The sequence below is a fragment of the Mycteria americana genome, chromosome 1 (genome assembly GCF_035582795.1).
Source record: "Mycteria americana isolate JAX WOST 10 ecotype Jacksonville Zoo and Gardens chromosome 1, USCA_MyAme_1.0, whole genome shotgun sequence".
Classification (NCBI taxonomy): domain Eukaryota; kingdom Metazoa; phylum Chordata; class Aves; order Ciconiiformes; family Ciconiidae; genus Mycteria; species Mycteria americana.
In genome coordinates this window covers 128,409,589-128,427,827 of record NC_134365.1, presented here as the reverse complement: position 1 = coordinate 128,427,827, position 18,239 = coordinate 128,409,589, and the positions used below count along the sequence as shown (strand labels likewise).

The window sequence follows — 18,239 nt, the reverse complement described above, 5'->3', positions numbered from 1 at the left end:
CTTTTGTTTAAATCCCGATGGTCTCAGTGTCAGGTCTCAGCTGACATGTATGAAAGCATTAACTTTTAATTATAGGTCAAGATCCATTAAAGAAGCTGAGACATGTCTGAACTATTGCAAACTGTGTCTCATCTTTCTGTTCCCTAAACATCTATGTGACTGTACTATTACCTCATTCCTTTTTCTGCTGATTGCCAGTTGTCTGTTAATATAAAATTAAAGGTAAAAAGTACTGGTATACAGCATAGTAATCCACTAAAAAGTGAAGCCACAGAGCTTTGAATATGAAGGCAGCAGCAATGTAAACTTCAAAAACCACTGCATATTTATAGGGAGCTTCACTTCGTTTTCATGGAATACATGGTATTTTACACTCCACACAATTTAGACCTCAATGTCTCTTCCGGCAAGCCAAGCTGTTATTTTTGTGAATCGTTTCTAAGTCATTTATAACCAGGCCACTGGACCACTGACAACAGCACCTTTGAAGTCAGGTAGGGACTATTAATCCGCTGTGAATTTTCTGAGCAGCTTTATCCTCTTTCTCTACACATCCATTAAAAAATCACAGAGGCAAAAATGAAGGTACTAGGCACAGGCCAAAAACCTTAAGCTAACACACCCTTTGGTTTCAGATTAAGGACCAAAAGTTCGTTGGCGCCAATTCTGGGCAGCGCAAAAAAAAACCCCCAACCCACAGCCACCCTCGATTTTTAATGCGGAACATTGGGGTTTTAGGGTTCCTGAAACGCATCTACCAGGGGGGTGAGATCTGAGCACACCCAACGGCCCAGACCTCTAGGGAGCAAGACCCACCGCCCGACACAGCCACCCTGGGGGACACAGCGAAGGGGAAAATCAGAACTTTTCGTGTCACTTCAGGTCTCCGTCACAGGGCACAATTGCCGGGGGGCGGGGGAGGGGAAGTGACTGCCCTACCACAAGAAAAGGCCGCGTGTATCTATACAGACAAACCGATATAAACTTTAAGACTGGAAACGCCGCGGGGGACGTTTCTGCCGGGCAGTGGAGAAGCAACTGCCGCCCAGCCCGCGCTCCCGACCGTTGACGGGGCTTCTTCGGCCCCGGGCGACAGCCGAGGGGAGGCCCCCGGATCACTCTGCACCAGGGACGGGGCCCACGCCCGCCCTCCGGGGCCGCTGACCCCGCGGCCAGCTCGGAAGAGAGCCCCGGCTGCAGGCACCGCGCCGGAAAGGGGCGGGGGGGCAACCGGCGGCGGGGGCAACCGGCGGCGGCGAGTGGGCGGGCGCGCAGCCCCTCAGGCGCCGGGTCACCCTGGGGCTCGCCCCGCCTCGCGGCCCCTGGCGGGCGGCCAGGGGAGCCGCCCGCGGCGCATGCGCGGCGGCGTCGCCTGCTCCGCCGGGTCGGGCACGCAGCGGAGAGTTCGGGGGCAGCGAGCGGGGCGGCGGCAGCGCGGGGCCGGCAGCGCTCGGTCACCTCCGCCGCCCGCACACCGTCTGCCGGCGGATCCCCGCCTCGGGCGGCAGCGGTGAGTGCGGAGCAGCGCGGGCGGTCCTGCCCCGTCTCGCGGGCCGGGCCGGGCGGAGGGGGGCAGCGTGGCCGGTGGCGGAGAGCTGGCCGGGCCGGGGTGTCCTGGGAGCGGAGCGGAGCAGGCAGCCGCGCCGTGGGGGAGGGTCGGGGCTGGCTGCCGGCGGTGCCCCCTCTCCTGCCTGTGAGGGCACCCGCAGGCAGAGGGGCTGCCCGGAGCGGGGCCGCCTGTGAGGGGCCCGGCGGGGCCCCCGGGGGTGAGCGGGCGGGGCGGGGCGGGGCGCGCTTGGTGCTGCCCGGCCGGTGTGCGTGGGGCGGGGGTCCCGTGGGGGTGCGCTCGGCGGGGCGATGGGGAGGCCCTCAGAGGGGAGAAAGGGTGAAACGCACCCGGCCGCCCTCCTCCCCTGGCCGGGCTCCGGCGGCTGCTGGCGCTGGCGGAGTCTCCCGGAAAACTTCTCTCAAGGAGTTTGTGCCATTTCCAGTTAAGCCAGGGAAGGAAGTGTTTTGACTGTGTTTAACAAAGGAAAAATTCTGTGGATTTTCTCTTTTGAAAGAGAAATGCTCGTCTCCAAAACAGGCAGCTATTAAATTTTTCTCTCAGATTCTAAAAAACACCACCACCAAAACAAAACCATAAAGTAAAACCACAACCATCTGAAGCTTTCATATTCCTGTTAAAACTTTTTTCACTTTTAGCAGGGTCACCCAGACTCCATCTGTATTAGATCTGCAGTACTCAGGGCAGTCACTGCAGCTTTTAAGATGCTGAGTAGGGGTAGGTGTATTGAGGCCATGAGCCTGATTCTCCAGGGGTCTGAGACCCCTCCAGGCCTAACACTGATCAGGGAACAATTCATTCATATCCACAGGAAACAGGAGCGGGGCAGGGAGCCTCAGTGTCATCACAGTTGAAACTGGGATTGACTGTTGAGGGGTGGAAGAGCGAGCAGTGGCTAGGCTTGTTGAGAACAAAACGGAGAGGAATGGAGCCAGTGAGTAAAGGGAAGAAGACTATAAGAAATAAAGACACTCGAAAGAATCTCAAGTTTTCATTACCCTGTTGTTATAGATAAGTCTGGGGAGAGAAGAGGGACAGTTATGCAGATGTTGGTGTTCTAGATTAAAATCAACACCTTAAATTTATTATTCCTATAGGCTGGTGCTGTCACTGAAAAAAAACCCCCTAGTTGTGCTTTTTCTGCAGCCTTGCTACTCGTTGCTGCCTTCTGTACCATCTTTTCCCCATGCTGGCACCATTGTTTATACAGCAGTGGGGTGAAGTGGCATGGAGCATTACCCACAGGTTCACACTAACCTATTAAACGTTTTTTTCTGATTAACCAAGTTACTACTCACATCTGGTTCTCTGCACTGCTATAGGGATGCTCATGCTAGTTCAAGGAAAGATGTGTGATAGGGGAGGGAAAGAGTTTATTTTTTTATATATATAAACAAATAGGTATGTATGTAAAAGCACTGGTTTTTTATGTATATATGTGTATGTATACACACAGGCACGCAAACACGTGTAAAGGGATTGTGCAACTGCGATGTTGCACGTTCTGGGTCTTGTGTTGAACAGAGGGAGTGCCATAGATGAAGCAGTTGTGGAGGAGGTCTACAAGTGCGAGAGGTGACTAGCAGTCTGAGTAGACATACCCAATAAGGATGAGTTTGCAAAGTAGTTCTTGCTGGACCAGGCGAGTGAGATTAGAAGCCAGAGAAGAGGGGATAGGGAATTTCTGTGTGAGGACTGTGTGGAAACCGAGGAGTGAGACTTTTTACTCATCTGTTCCACCATCTCACTTCAACCTCCTTTAGACAAGTTTATTTTCCAGAACAGATTAGGGTAGAGCCTGGAATTCCTGAGTATCTCCATTTTCATGGAATTGGCAAATACCAGGAAATCCCCAGGCAAAACATGAATTATCCCTTTCTCATGCAAGTTCATCCAGAGATTTGCATCCAGCTAATGCTGCAAGATAATGCATTAGTTAAAACAGCAAAGCGTTGCATCTGGTTATAACACATATCGGTGTTGAGATTATAACATGGCGGCATCAGTTTTGCTTTGTTAGAAGTGGGTAGTTACACACAGTTAGAGTAACTATAGTAATATTGTCATTTCCAGAATCACTCACAAATGAAGAAGAGGAGAACTAAGTTTTTTAGTTAGCTCTAATTCAGCCTCTTTGTACATCTAGATTGAACTACAGTTTTCTATTAAGTAATAACATTGTTGCATAAAAAAATCCTGTTATACTCAAGGTATTAAAGAGATGAAGTATTTTGGTCTTATCCTCGTTACTTTGGTTGTGTGACATCAAGACTTATTTTCTGAACATTACTCAAATCTGCATTCAAATTCTTCTTTGACTGTGGAATTATAAATTTCCTTGTGTCTTCTATTGTGCTTATCAGCTTAATATCTCAGTACTCGACAAGTCCCCCCTTAATTGACGAAACTCTCCCAAGACAAGGAAGTAATCATCTTCCCAGTCCACATGACGAATGAAAGATAAAACTATGGAGACCAAATCTGGTCCAGGTGGGATCTGATGTTTTTTTCAGGGTATTGAGTTCAGTGTCCCAGTTTATATTAAGTACACAGGTGCAAATAAATTGAATATCTGGTCTAAGCCTATGCTGCTTTTGCAAATCAAGCACTCAGATTTTGGGAAAGGCACCCCTAAAATAAAATGCATGCAGTTAGCGTCCACAATGAAAACAGCATTTTTAAGTAATTTATGTAGAGTCATGAAGGAATTCTGTGGCAAAAGCAGGGATAAAATACACTTCAGGACAGTGCTAACTAATTTTAGACCACAATACTGTGAACCATTTTTGTTTGGTGTGTTGTTTTAAACAGCTCCCTTTTCCTGTGATCCTCTTTTCCATCATTTTGTCCTGCCTGCCTCTGTGACCTCCCTCACTTGTGACAGCGTAACCGTTTCCATACCCATCTGGTGAGGTGGATCACAGAATTAATCAGGTTGAAAAAAAAATACATATCTGACTTACTTTTGACCCTGGATCATTTCCTTTACCTGGCTCTTATAAACAGCTGGATGGGCGGGGGAACAAGAGATGTGGTTGTTACCACTTACCCCCAGTATGGGTGCTGGGAAAAACCCAAGACATTTTGTCCCTCCACTTCCCTCTTTATCCCCATTAATCCCGTAAATTTTGTATGCTTCATTTCTTCCCATTTACTCAACAAGTGACGCCAGGTTCCTATAGGCAAGAATTTTATTTTCTTGCACCACCCTGTTAAGAGCTTTTGCTTTCAGTTTATCAGCTCAATTCTGAACTTCTCTGCTGTTTTTCATCTTGCTCTTTTTATGAATTCCTATCAGCTGTGTTTCCAGGATGCTGTCTTTCTCTGGCTCGTGCTTCTTTAATGTTTTTTTTTTTGCTTCAGCCTCCAAAGACAATCTACTTTATTCCTCCCATCCCTTGCTTCCTCTCCTCTTCCATATTATAAACAAAAGCACTTGCAATGTGCCGTAGAGAACAATGCAAAACTGGCAAGGGAGTGGATTGAATGACCTAATGTCTAGTATCTGTTCTCCTGCCAGCTATTTTTGTTCAGATGTTGTTAACTATTTGACCTTTTAAAATCTAATCTGACAATGCCCAGCCCTTTCCTTGTTTACCTTTGTTTTATTTACTGATTCTTGTTAAGTAAAATTTGATACATATTTGTGAGGTCTGAAATACGCTTAGCCCATTCTCTTGTTGCCAACAGTTTTGATGGTACTGATTATCAAGTGATCTGTGTTTTAATCAAGGTTGCTCAATACCATTATTAAAATAGCTACATTTCAAAAGCAAAGCCTGTCTTCATACTGAAAGCTAAAGAAATTACATACTAACCACCTAAAATCACACCTGGTGTTTTGGCTTGCTAAGGAAACATATTTGTTGAAAGCTATTTTATGTGTATTTCAGGCTATCGCTTATTTTTAATGGTAGATAATGATTATGTAAAATAACTTTGGATGAAAGTTATGCATCTGTTCAGAAATACACTTCTAAAATCAGACAAGAAACATATTTGCACAGCCCAACATATTGGAGTTAGCATCCAGGGCTACGACTCCTGGACAATATAGTAGCACAAGAAGTGTTTCCTGTTTTCAAACTAAGAATGCTGTTCTGTGTGATTATTTTTTTTTTTCTTTTAGAGTAGATGTCTTTACATGGGGGAGAGACAAACTGGCCTCCATTTGTGTCTGTAAAGTTTGAGATCACTTACGTTTTATACATTACATTATGCTGTGTACCTGCTCAGTGAAGTGTTTCTTTTAAAGCATTTGAATCAACCTTGTCATGTTGGTTCTGAAATTACTTTTGAAAGTTGGCATCTCATGTTTTAAGATCAGCCACTCAACATACTTCCAGTTTTTCAATGTAATGGTCAGTCTGCACCAATATGATTACTCAAACAGTGGTCAGATTAAGTGATACTAAAATCCAGAGAGAGACTGTGTGAAAGGTAGTAATGGAGGAGGAAACTTCTTAATCCTGAAGTAGTTCATTTTGTTGCCTGAAACTGCAAAACTTCTATGTTTGCCAGAACTCTAGGATAGGTGAGATTTTTTTGTTTACACAAAGACGTTATACCCTATCGTAATTCTGGATGTTCCTGTTTTGCTGAGCTCTTTGTTTTCCTGTAGTATAAGAATGAATGCCATGGACCGGTTTCAAGATTCACTTTACAGCAATTCCTCATTAAATGCCTATCACTAAATTAACTGTCTAATATAACTGACTAAACTGTGTAATATTTATTATAATTAGCTGTATTTCTAAATGTTTACTACTCAGCATTGAAGAATTATTCCTCTTTGGCTCAAAAAATGTGAATTTGTTAGCTCACTGGTGTGAGGCAGTTTATGGCAATGCTACCAGGAAAATTCAGAAATAGCGTCTTCATCAGTTGTGAACTTTTGCACCTGCCTGTACCTTCAGGTTTATCAGTGTGCTATTTACTGACCTTGTGTGTATTCTTCAGCTTTTATTTGCAGAGTATTACTCTTCAAACTATTTGCTAAATAAAGCTGGGAGGAGAACCAGCTTTCTGTTCATCTTTCTGTCCCTAGTCTTCATTCTCATGGCTATGGGGAAGGGTTGAAAGAGGTCTCGACAGCAGAATTATTAGCTAACTCTCTTGCCTGTCTTCCTATAGATTTCCCCTGTGGCAGCTGAAATTAGCACAGTCCTTGACATTTTATTTCAGTACTGCTAAGCAGTTCCAAGCATCAGAAATGAAATGGACTCACTGTACTATTTTCTGTTTGGTACTGTTGGTTATCAGAGCTGTGGGCAGCAGCAGAATAAAGGCATGGCTTAGTCTGGAGAACTGAGTGTGGCTTTGTAAGCAGCTTAACTGATCTAAGCATGTTCTGCTGCCTGAAAACAAGAGTTCTTGCTTTTCCCCTCCATCCTTGCTAGGTTTTGCATTTTGACCGCTTCCCTTGTGCTGGCACTAGCACTCTTAATGCTGTGCAGTCAACTGAACCAGGGAGCTGATTTGTTTTAAAATGAAACCAGTCAAACTAAAACAAGCATACCAACACACATGCACGCAAAGCCTTTCCACTGGGCTACCTCTGGCTGGCTGGTCAGCCTTGGGGGCTACAAGCCGGACCTTGTATTGAGTCAACGGAGGGAGTGGGACTGTGTGGCTGTGTGTGGGGGACTACCTGCTCAGACAGCAGCTTTAGCTGGGGTTGATTTAAGTGCTGACTCTGAAACTATCAGTGAAGTAGCAGTGTATTGGTATCTTTCTCTGCTGACATATTTGAAGAACAGCAGCAAACTGCTAAAGGGGAAGATACAAGGAAGTCCCTCAGGGGGGACAAGAACCTGGTGAACAGATCTTGGGGTCAAACTCAGAAAATGAGAAGAAAGGTGAACAAATTCATGTTCTACAGAAAGGCCACTTATGACGAGCTGTAAAGAAGTGCCCCACTACAAGCTCATCAGATCTGCAGTTGTCTCAGAAAAATACAAGTATCAAAGCACTTTCACTATGGCTGTTTGTTAGGAACTCTTGGCAAAGGTTTGGTGAAAGTTTTCATCTCAATATAAGAAAGAAATTTTTTACAGTGAGAACAATCGTTCATTGGAACAACCTCCCCAGGGACACAGTGAAGTCCCCATCACTGGAGGTTTTCGAGATGCAATTGGACAGGGTGCTAGATAACCTCATCTAGGCTCCCTTTTCCACAAAAGGTTGGACCAGATGATCTGTTGAGGTTCCTTCCAACCTGGGCTGCTCCGTGGTTCTATGAATTTTTTGTGTGGATGAAGTGATCTACACCAGAAATACAAAAGGTGGAGATGCACCTGCTGGTGGGCAGCATGCCTAGGAAGGTCCTCCAAGGACTTCTGCAATGTATTACGTATATAAATGAATACAACAGAATTAACAGATTTAAAAAATATCAGTGATGTATTTGTTTGCATTAGAAGACTCCTCTGCTCCTTCACATTCTCTAGGTGCTGGAGTAGGTACACAGCTTCTTGGGGGTGGGGGGGAACACCCTTTAAATCTTCCAAGAACAAATGTTAGACATGCTAGATCCCATAGAGGATCTTTCAGTTGTGAATGAAGTTTTCAAGAATTAACTTTATTTTAATTCTGTGTATGCTTTTGACACAACTAAGATAAATTGTATCTTCAAATACGGTTAATTGCACACAAACTTGACACATTAATTTGGCATGTCAGTGTTAGGAACTTCAATATGTGTAAAATTTTTCTTGCCTTATATCTTTTAAAACTGATTTCTAAAGCTAAAATTCTTCTGAATTGTTTTTGTTACATACTTTTTTGTGCTTCCTACTCACAGGCAGAATGGGTATTGTACTGAATCACTTGATAAAGGAGTAGGAGAGCGTCAGTAGAATTATTGGTTTTAGTTTTGGGAGCTGCTTTAGTGTTTTCACAGTGCTGGAAAGTGTGGAAAACTTTTTGTAAGTATTCCCTGATACTGGTAGTTTTGTGGCTGCTGGAATTCATGCGGTGTCATTTCCTATGGATTTATCGTGTATGACTGATCAATTATAAGCTGTGACTTAAAGCTTTACTGTGGTATTTATTTTTTCATAAATGACAAATTTGAATTAGATGTTAATTTGTCTTCCAGCCTTTTCTCAAGTTATGATGTTCAGAATGCCTCCATCCTCTATACTAGTGTGCTTTCTTTAGGAAAACTTCCATGGATTTAAGATTTTCTACTGTTCTGTAGTAGATTGGAAAGGACCAATGAGTAAAATAGAGGACATGAGGAAGCCCCAGGTAGACACAAAGCCCTTTTACTGAAGGAAAACAATCTAAAAATAGGAAAACTGTGTTAACACGCTTTGAAAAGAAATGCTGTTGAAGTTTTCAATTTTTGCATTTTTAGTAATTCTTACAGAATTGTACCCATGTAAAATAAAAATTGATACCTGATTTCAGTCTTATTAAACCAAATGTAATCTATGTTATTGAGGCTACAAGGTAACTAAGGAGGGATGCAAAACTAGTTGCCCGATAGGTTGGCTTCACTGGCGGATACAGTCTAGGAAGCTCCTACTTCCTTTCTGCAGCCTTCAAGATCAAAGGAGTAGAGGAGGAGAGGGAGGCCAGTGGGAGAGGTGCGAAGCTGTAGTGCAGAGCACACAACTGCATCAGCCCACATCGGGGGCTCTGATCCCCAGTAAAGGGTGGGTAGCAGTGGTAGGAAAGGAGGAGAAGTTCCTTGACTCTTCTTCAAGGCTGAAACCAAACCATCATGTTTTATTATACTCCAAACGTGTAAATCAGCTGGAGTACTTCTGTGTGGAGGTTTGTTCAAATCCTACTTAGAAAAAATGAAGTGTAAGGCAGTAAAAAGACAGTCATAATGTGTGCATCTTAACGTATTTGGAAATTCAGGTAAAGCTGATGTGAGGGGAGATGGGCGTGGGTGTTGTGAGAGAGGGAAATAGCAGTATTTTAAATTTTTTTTTTTTCTTTTCCTGGTTTGTAGGGCTGTTTACCCTTCTGTTTTACTGAGGAGTATGACTGCAGCTGTTCCGTGGATTCTGGTGGTGTACACCTTTCTGTGCGCTCTCTTTATGCAGTTTCCCAGTGTGACAGAAAACTTTGTAAAAATCTGGAAAGGAGTTGTGTCTCATTTTCGTTTCCCTAGTTACCATATAATTCAATAAGATGAAATGCGTATTTATGACTCTTCCATCACTTTTATGAAATTTGATTTTTGGTTGACTGGAAAATCCCATTAAAACATGCTCTGAAATGCTGTCATATGTGCCTTGCTTCAGGGGAAGACAGGCAGGGTGGAAACTTGTATTAAAACATGCTGATGGTGCATAAATATTTGGAAGAGAAGGCTTTGTTTGCACGTTTCTCTAGCTTTGTTTAGCACTTCACAAAGAAATTACTTTTCATTGTTTTCTGGCTAATTTTTCTAAATTAAATGAGGTGTAAGACATTGGCCTACCAAACAAGTGCTAAATGCAATTTCTGTGCAGAGCAGAATATTTGCCTCACCTTTGCCTCATCACAGAAAAGCAAAACAAACTTTATGAAGTAGTAGGTTTATGTTTGTTATAAAATTATTGCATGCAAAACAAAGATGCCAATGTGAAATTATCCAGGTTTCTTTTGGCTAAAAAATGCACATTCTGAGATCTAGAATCTGTCTGGTTTTGTTTTTTTTTAATAGCTCCTTGAAAAATACTGGTAGTTTAGAGGGAAACTGATTTTTAGAAGTAGCAATTGCTCCTTACCCTTCACAGTATTGTAACAACTTCAAGAAAAACTTCAGTGAGTTGAGGATAATCTTTTTCAAATGTACAGAATTGTCAAGTCTCTTTTTTCTGTGAAAAGAGGAGACTTGAATATTGGATACAGACTGATACAGTTGGAGGCTGAATTTTGTACATCCAGTTTGTGTTATTGGAAAATCCATAAAGGTATTATTTGTGACATTTGGGTCATAGTTTTACTTTTTAGGATGCATTGGGGGAGAAAGTATCTACAAGAGTTTCAAAGTGGGAAAAATGGTACATTTTTAGCCTTGATCTTGTGACCTTTTCTGAGTGGACAAACACTGTACCTGCAGTGAAATTATATTCTTGTGAATGGACTGTGGCCAGGTACTGTTGCTTGGCCCTTCTCTCTCATGCCTGGAAAAGTATAATCGGAAGTAAAGGTAGTACTCTTTTTTCTTTTTTTTTCTTTTTCTCTTTTTTTTTTTTTTCTCCCCTACTTGACCCATAAATGCTTTTAAAAGGCAGAAAGCACTGTTATAATCTGCTTTCTGCTTATCCTGAATGTTTTGATGTGTTGATTTGGGGGCAGATGGGAGACCCAGAGGCAAATGAAAAAGGGAGATTGTAGATAGCGAGTAGGACCCATTAAAGAGACCGCTTGCCGTCTATCAACTTGATTTCTGTTATGTGCTGGTATTTACTCCCCTGGTCCTAATCCAGTTTTAAACCACTTCAGAGAGGAACTGGATATAGTTACTCATTCCATACTGGGCACTGGACTGCTTCCCTCCTTTCATAGGCAGGTAATTACCAATAAAAGGTATATGTGGTGTCTCTTGCGTATATGTAATAACACATACTTTCTTTGCAAAACTCTAATACTAAAATCTGAAGGTTAACTGGCTCCTGAAGTTTAGCAAATGGTTGACATTTTTGGGAAATTATGTCTGGCCACAAACTGTAGAAGATGCTAAACTAGGTATTAATGACATGAAGGTTGTTGGAAGCTAAATGGTTAGCCGTTTTAGCATTGCTGGAAGGTAAATGGTTAGCCACTTTAGCATACTGGAGAACATAAGTAAGAACTGCTATACTGGGTCAGCCAGAAAGTCAGCCTGGCATTGTGTCGTGGTTTAACCCCGGCCGGCAGCTCAGCCCCACGCAGCTGCTCTTTCACTCCCCACCGTGGGATGGGGGAGAGAATCGGAAGGCTAAAAGTGAGAAAACTTGTGGGTTGAGATAAAGACAGTTTAATAGGGAAAGCAAAAGCCGTGCACACAAGCAAAGCAAAACAAGGATTCATTCACTCCTTCCCATGGGCAGGCGGGTGTTCAGCCATCTCCAGGAAAGCAGGGCTCCATCACGTGTAACGGTGACTTGGGAAGACAAATGCCATCACTCTGAACGTCTCCCCTTCCTCCTTCTTCCCCAGCTGTATATGCTGAGCATGACGCCATATGGTCTGGGATATCCCTTTGGTCAGTTGGGGTCAGCTGTCCCAGCCGTGTCCCCTCCCAGCTTCTTGTGCCCCCCAGCCCACTCGCTGGTGGGGTGGGGTGAGAAGCAGAAAAGGCCTTGACTCTGTGTCAGCACTGCTCAGCAATAGCTAAAACACCCCTGTGTTATCAACGCTGTTTCCAGCACAAATCCAAAACATAGCCCCATACTAGCTACTGTGAAGAAAATGCACTCGATCCCAGCCAAAACCAGCACATGTTGTGTGTTGTGCCAGCAGCTGGCCAGGAGATGCTGTGGGAAGAGTCTTAGAGCCGAGCATGGACAGAGTGAGCCTTCTCTGGTAAAGTCCTAATTATCAGTAGATCGGAAACTTCGTGGGATAGAGGATACATCTGGAGAATTGTGTTATAGTAATCACCAAATCTCTTCCTCGTTTATTGATTGCCTTTCTGTTTTTTAAACCTATTTCTACTTCTGTGCTGAACAGCATCTTATGGCAGCAAGTTCCGTAACTTAGGCACTATGTGAAAATTCACGTCCTTTGATTTTTTTTTTTTACATTTATGTCAGCTTAGGTCAATGAGTACCCTTCTGTTTCTCATGTTGTGAGAAATAACGGTTAGCTGTAATGTGTTTATCTTCTCTGGTCACAGGTATATAGCCAAAAGACAACTTATCTGGACAGACTCTGTGTGTTATGATTAGATCAGCTGAATGTCTGCCTTCTCTAAACTGAGTGGTTTGTTATACAGTGATTATTTAAACCCAGAGTATTTTTTCTTTTTTCTTTTTCTTTTTTTTTAAATAAAAGCAGCATGTAATTTTTAATCCATATACAATCCAGTTTCCAACTGGAGTTGAGAAGTTCTGAGTAATGTTCCTCAGTTTGTTCTCTGTAAGGCATAACTGCAAAATGAAAGTTAGCTTGTTTGTAGTTTGCAAAACACATACAAACATTTCATTTGTATGAAAACAGGAACAAAATAGGGGAGGAAAATAAAATGAGTGAACATTCAAAGCTTCTTCTAATTTAGGGAGATTGTGAGTGAAAACATGCTGTAAAAACAATCTGCAGCAATTCTGATACAGTTCATGTGTCTTTTTTCTTGAAAAGAGCTAGCAGGTCCATTGATTATTTTCTCTTACTATAAATGTTTAAAAAATACATGATAGCTATTCAATAAGCAGCTGTCACTTTACTAGTATAACATAAGAATTTATCAATACATTATTTAAAACTTCAGCCACCTGTAAATGCAAGGCAGAAGGATCATAATGTAGTTTCCCTGGCTTATTGTGTATTGACTTTGTGTGTTACTTTATTAGTTTAGAAGCTGGTAACAGATTTTTGAGAGGGAGTGATTGAAAATATTGATAATGGTGATCATAAACTGTGTGTTAATTCTGTAGTCTGTAATTGCAAATTTCCACTGGGGGGGCGGGGGGGGGAATGTGCTTTTTTTTTTGTTTGTGGAGTTTTTTGAGGGGGGTGAGGGGTGACTAGGTTGTCTCCTAGTCCCCAGATTAGCTATATATGCCTTTTTTTTTTTTTCTGGTGTTTCTGAGCAAACACTCTCATATTTTAGGTTTTTAGCTCTTAGATTGGGCCCTGTGGTATCCTGTGTATTAGCAGTGTTTAATTTCCACAGTGAGAACATAGCATTTGAAGACAAGATACAACAAGCACAGAGACTGCTTCAAAAATCTCTTTCACTGTGGTGAGGTTTTTTGTTTCTGGGTTGGGGTTTTTTGTTTGTTTTGTGTTTTGTTGTTTGCTTTTTTATTTTTCTTCCAAATGATACTGTAGGTAAGCCTGTATTTTTGGGTGATGCCCCCAGCAGGTTCTGGTTGGGAGGTATTCCTCCTAACTAGCTTCCCAGCACTTACTTTCTTGTTTGAGGGAGAGCCACACGTTACCTCTGTTTTTGTCAATTTGTTTGTCAAAGTAATTTTGTAGCTCCGCAGGAAGTTTTGCCAGACGTTCACTGTCGCCCCATAACAACCTCTGGTTCTTTGCTGAGAAATTGTTTATTTAGAGCTTCCTTCCTCACAGCTTCTTACTACTTTGAGCATAGTCGTACAGTACACATTGGGTGTACCTACAGTAGTATTTTGGTTCAGATTAGGAGTGTGCTTTGGAAGCAAAACTCCCAATTGTCACCACCTACTGTGCTTTGGTTTGTGTTGCAGAATCATTTCAAAGCACTCAGACTTAATTACTTTTGGATGAAAGTAAACTGGAAGATATGCTCCAAGAGCATACCTACTGCAGTCCCATTGCCACATGGTGTTCAGCTCATGGAACCAAACCAGAGCTACCCCAAAGTAAAATTCTCAACAAGTGTGTGTTGTGTTAATGTTGGGTCCTCAGCACCAACTGTTTTGTTCTTCAGATTTGCTCCTATTGCTCTGCGTTCCTGCGACTATAGTCATGGATAGAGATAAATATACAGCACTTAGAGGTTATTATTCATGACCATTGTACTTGCTTCAGTTAAAGAGTCCAGCTATTCAAGCCTAAGTGAGAACAGATAATACCAAAGTAGCTGACAATTTAAGTTTGATTTGGAAGCTGACACGTAAACAGTAATTAGGTTAGTGAGCACCAGAGCTATAATGAAGCTGTTTTCCTGTCTCTGTTACCTTTTGCCCTTTCCTACTTTATGAATCTGAGTTCTCCTCCATTCTCTAACATGCTTACTCTTGTGACCCAGTCACTAACCCAAATCACCACAATATTCTGACACCTCTTATGTGCTGGCTGCGCTCTTCCCCTGTTCTCATCTCTTCAACTTTTTTTGAATTACCAGCATGCAAAGGTCTGTACAGGCTGTGGCTGGTCCTGAGCATGGTGTATGCTTTCTGACTACCTACTTTCTGCTGATGAAAATGAATAACGATTTACAGCCGCCCAAGGCACCATGCTTCCTGAGATACTGCTGCAACTGGTAAACCCCATCTTTACTTCAGTGAGAACATTAATGGGTTTTCTCTGTTCTTCTTGGTTATTGATTTTTGTGGAAAACTTAAGGTAGCACAGAAGAAGAGATCTTGGTGTCAGATTTAGTTAAAAGGTATTGGGAGGCAGGAGGGAACAGAAAGTAGAATGGATAAGTAACACAGTATCATTAGTTTTGTTTCCAAACAAAATCAGAATAAAAACACATCCTACTGTGAAAGCTTTATTTAATTGTTCACCATTCCCACTTGGAGGGGGATTGGTTATTGTTATGTCAACACTTAAATGGATTATCAAGTTAAATACTCCAGATTTGAATTCCCAAAGCATAGTGATAGTGTCTAACCTAAAGCAATGTCTTTTAACAGTAGCTTACAGAAGACTGAGGTGTCTGAAATGCCACTATGTAGACTGCTCAGAAAGGCATGGTCTCCTGAGGATTTGGGCAATTCTGGTTTCAATACAGACAGTTACGTAAGTAAGTTCAATTGTGCTTCCCAGGAACCGCCCCAGCTAGTCCCCACGCGTTTGAAAACAATGAAACCCACCGAAATTCTCCCTTGCCCAAGGGAGGGTGTTGTTACTTCTCTTCCCAGATGCCCTACTCGCCAAAATATGTGTATCAGGAGATTGTTCTTGTCTGGTTTTGAAGGGGAGAGGAAGGAAGAGATATCTTAGCTTATAGCAACTCCCCCTTTGAACCGGAGGAGCCTGGAAGTAACCAGAGAATAACCAGCCAGAATATTTTCACAGCTTTAAAACAGCAAAAAACACTGAGTAACTTAAAGAAGGGGTAACGAAGTTGAGGCAGAAGCTTAGAGTTCAGTCTCAGCCAGCTGAACTCCTGTCCAGCAGCAGTCATGAGGAATCACCTTCTCTCTGCTAACAGGGCGGTGTTCAAGTTGTACTCAGCATGCTAGTTCTGTGAGTGATGATATATTTTATTGGTTTTAAGACGTAATGGCAGTCCGCTAAGTACAGGTTTTTCTTAGTGATCTGGTCTGTAGTTTCGGGTCCCTGTGTAATCAAAATTAATGATAATGTTTTAAATGCTGTCTTTGGATATCATCTACAAAGCAGAGGGTTTTCTCTTTTTTTTTTTTTTTTTCATTTATCTATTTCACTCTTATCCTGTGTAGTCTCAGGTGGGACAAGTCTTTTGTATCCTTGTCTGATAGAGCAGTATCCAATGTTTTCCATTCCTCTTTATTCCCACCCAAATTCCCTGGCTAACCTTCTTGTCGCGAAGAAACCAAACTTAATAAATGCAGGCTTCTCCCATATCCTTAAACTCTGGACTTCCTGTTCAGAGAAAAATCAATATATTTCTCCAGTGTTTGAATCCGTGTAAATCCTTGTGTGCACTTTTCCTGGGGAAAAAGTTCTTTTGAAACAGACTGTTGTAAGTAAAATTGTAGTCTTCTGTAACATTTTTTTCCAATTATATAAAAGCCAGGTGTGGTGGGACTGGGATTTTTAGGTAGGCACATAATGCATTTTGAATAAATGGAAGTCAGATCATTATCATCTGTCTTCCCATGTAATTATTTAATGTTTTCATTTTTCTTCTGAATAAACCTCCCACAGGAGTGTTTTAGTTGTTGCATTGCACCTGGCTTGGGGCTGGGGACTGGAAAAGGGGTGATTATTTTTAGACTGAACATCTTCTGATGTTTTAGCTAGGGGTGTCTCTTGAATGTACCTGTTTTCATAAAAAGCTCCAGAAGAACCTAAGTATTTATAATTTCAAAAAATTGTATAGCTCTATGTGGCATCTGGTTGTAAATTGCATCCCAGTAGTCTCATTAATTGTACAGATTACAAAACTAAAATTAACAGCTGTATCCCATGTTAGAGTTGTATTGCAGAATGAAAAAAGCCACTTCCCTCTTCCCTACTGGGTACAGTAATGCGCATCCCTCCCCAGTTGTGAGAGGAATGTGCTGGCTTTGCGGTGTTCGAAGTCCCTGTTAACGCAGCAAGTGAGAAACTGAGTGGGGAATATATGGCTGCTGCTCTACGTTATCCTTATTTTCCCTTCTCTTTTGTAATCCCTTCCTTAAGGATGTGCTTTATTCTCCATGTGGTGTCTTAGAATACATGATAGTCAGTGAGCCAGAATAGTGAAGGCAGTTTGGACTTGTGTGCCCTCCGTCAGATCCTCTGTCCTTTAAGGGTACGTTCTGTACACAAGTTTCCATTAGAGTCAGGAAATGTAGCCAGAAGAGATGTACCTGCTAAAAGAATATGGTTATCTTAACAAATGCAACAAAATCTTGCAGAAATGCTGTCTTGAGCCAACAACTTTTAATGCCAAAATTAGCCTCCCGATTTAAGGGATACACTGCACTGCTGGAATATGGCTACCAGCTTGGGAAATGTGTATAAAAATATTCTATGCGTTGTGCTTATACATAGTGTATACGAGGTTTGGGCGCTTTCAGGATTGAGGAAAAAATATTTAGGTTAGTTATGAAAAGAAATGTACAGCTTGGTTTGTTACTTCAACATTAGTTTCTTAAACTTTCATGCAAAATGTTTCTCCTTAGTAAGATGCTACAGCCCTTTGGTGGTGAGCACAGTACTGCTGGTAAATAACATGGGCCTTGTTGGCATGTCTCCTTTGCTGTCTCATATGCTTTAGAACTCATTGTAATATTTCCCATAGAGTCATTATATTTTCTACTAGAAGTGGATGGTTGACTGTTTTAGTTTTGTTTTGTTTTTTACCATTATACTGACAGCCGAGTAGGCAGTCAGCAAAGATCACTTGTTGGTCAGGTAGGTCAGCTTGCTATTGAACTGAGAATTTGACACTCAGCTTGGCTATAGTGCTATCCATGCTGTCCACCCTGTTGTCACTTTTTCCACAAGCAAACCTAAGGTGATGTATAACCTCTTGGAGGGTGTGCAGGGGATAATATATAGAAGATAGTTGGAAGAGGGATTCCTGAAACAATAAACATTGGTGTTACTGGTAAGATACTATCTGTGGGGGTGTTTTTGTTATTGCATTTGTGTATGTATATGAAAAACATTGCTCTGACACCATAGGACCATCCTAGGCTTCAGTAAGGTTCATGAAGACTTAAAAGCAGGAAACTAAAGAGTTGGGTAGAGGAATAAATGAGTCAGTAGCAAGCCAAGATGTTCCTGTAGTGTTGCTGGCCCTCTTCGGTTTTATTAGCTGGTTTATGAAGGTAAAAAAGATTTATGTACCTGTCTGTGTTTGATCCCTTCTTCCAAACAACCTTTGAACTATTTAGTCAATTTGAACCAAGACTGCCAGAGAGTAGAGGACCAAAATATAATTAAGCTGCTTCCCTTTAGGGGAAGGGGCAGTTAAGGTAGAGGGCAGAGACCCAAGCGGTTCCTCTGCAGTGGGAGAGTCTGTTCTGTGAGTGTAATGTCTGTGTAGTGGCAGGGAAACCATTGCCTGCATCCTCAATCAGCCTCTTGCCCAGCAGGTATTTGGGTGTCATAGCAGGAAACAAGCCATGTTTTGTGGGAGCTTGGAAATGAAGAAGTTTGGGAAGATATG

General features: G+C 42.2%; 1 protein-coding gene across 1 annotated transcript in view; it reads left to right on the top strand.

The window, feature by feature from the left end:
• Positions 1-1,342: 1,342 nt before the first annotated feature.
• PRRG1 (proline rich and Gla domain 1) overlaps positions 1,343-18,239 on the top strand; it is a 36,057-nt gene continuing 19,160 nt past the window's right edge. The window contains exon 1 of the mRNA XM_075520607.1: positions 1,343-1,510. Within this exon, the coding sequence (XP_075376722.1) occupies positions 1,356-1,510 (155 nt within the window). The 5' untranslated portion in view covers positions 1,343-1,355. The remainder of the gene's footprint in view (positions 1,511-18,239) is intronic.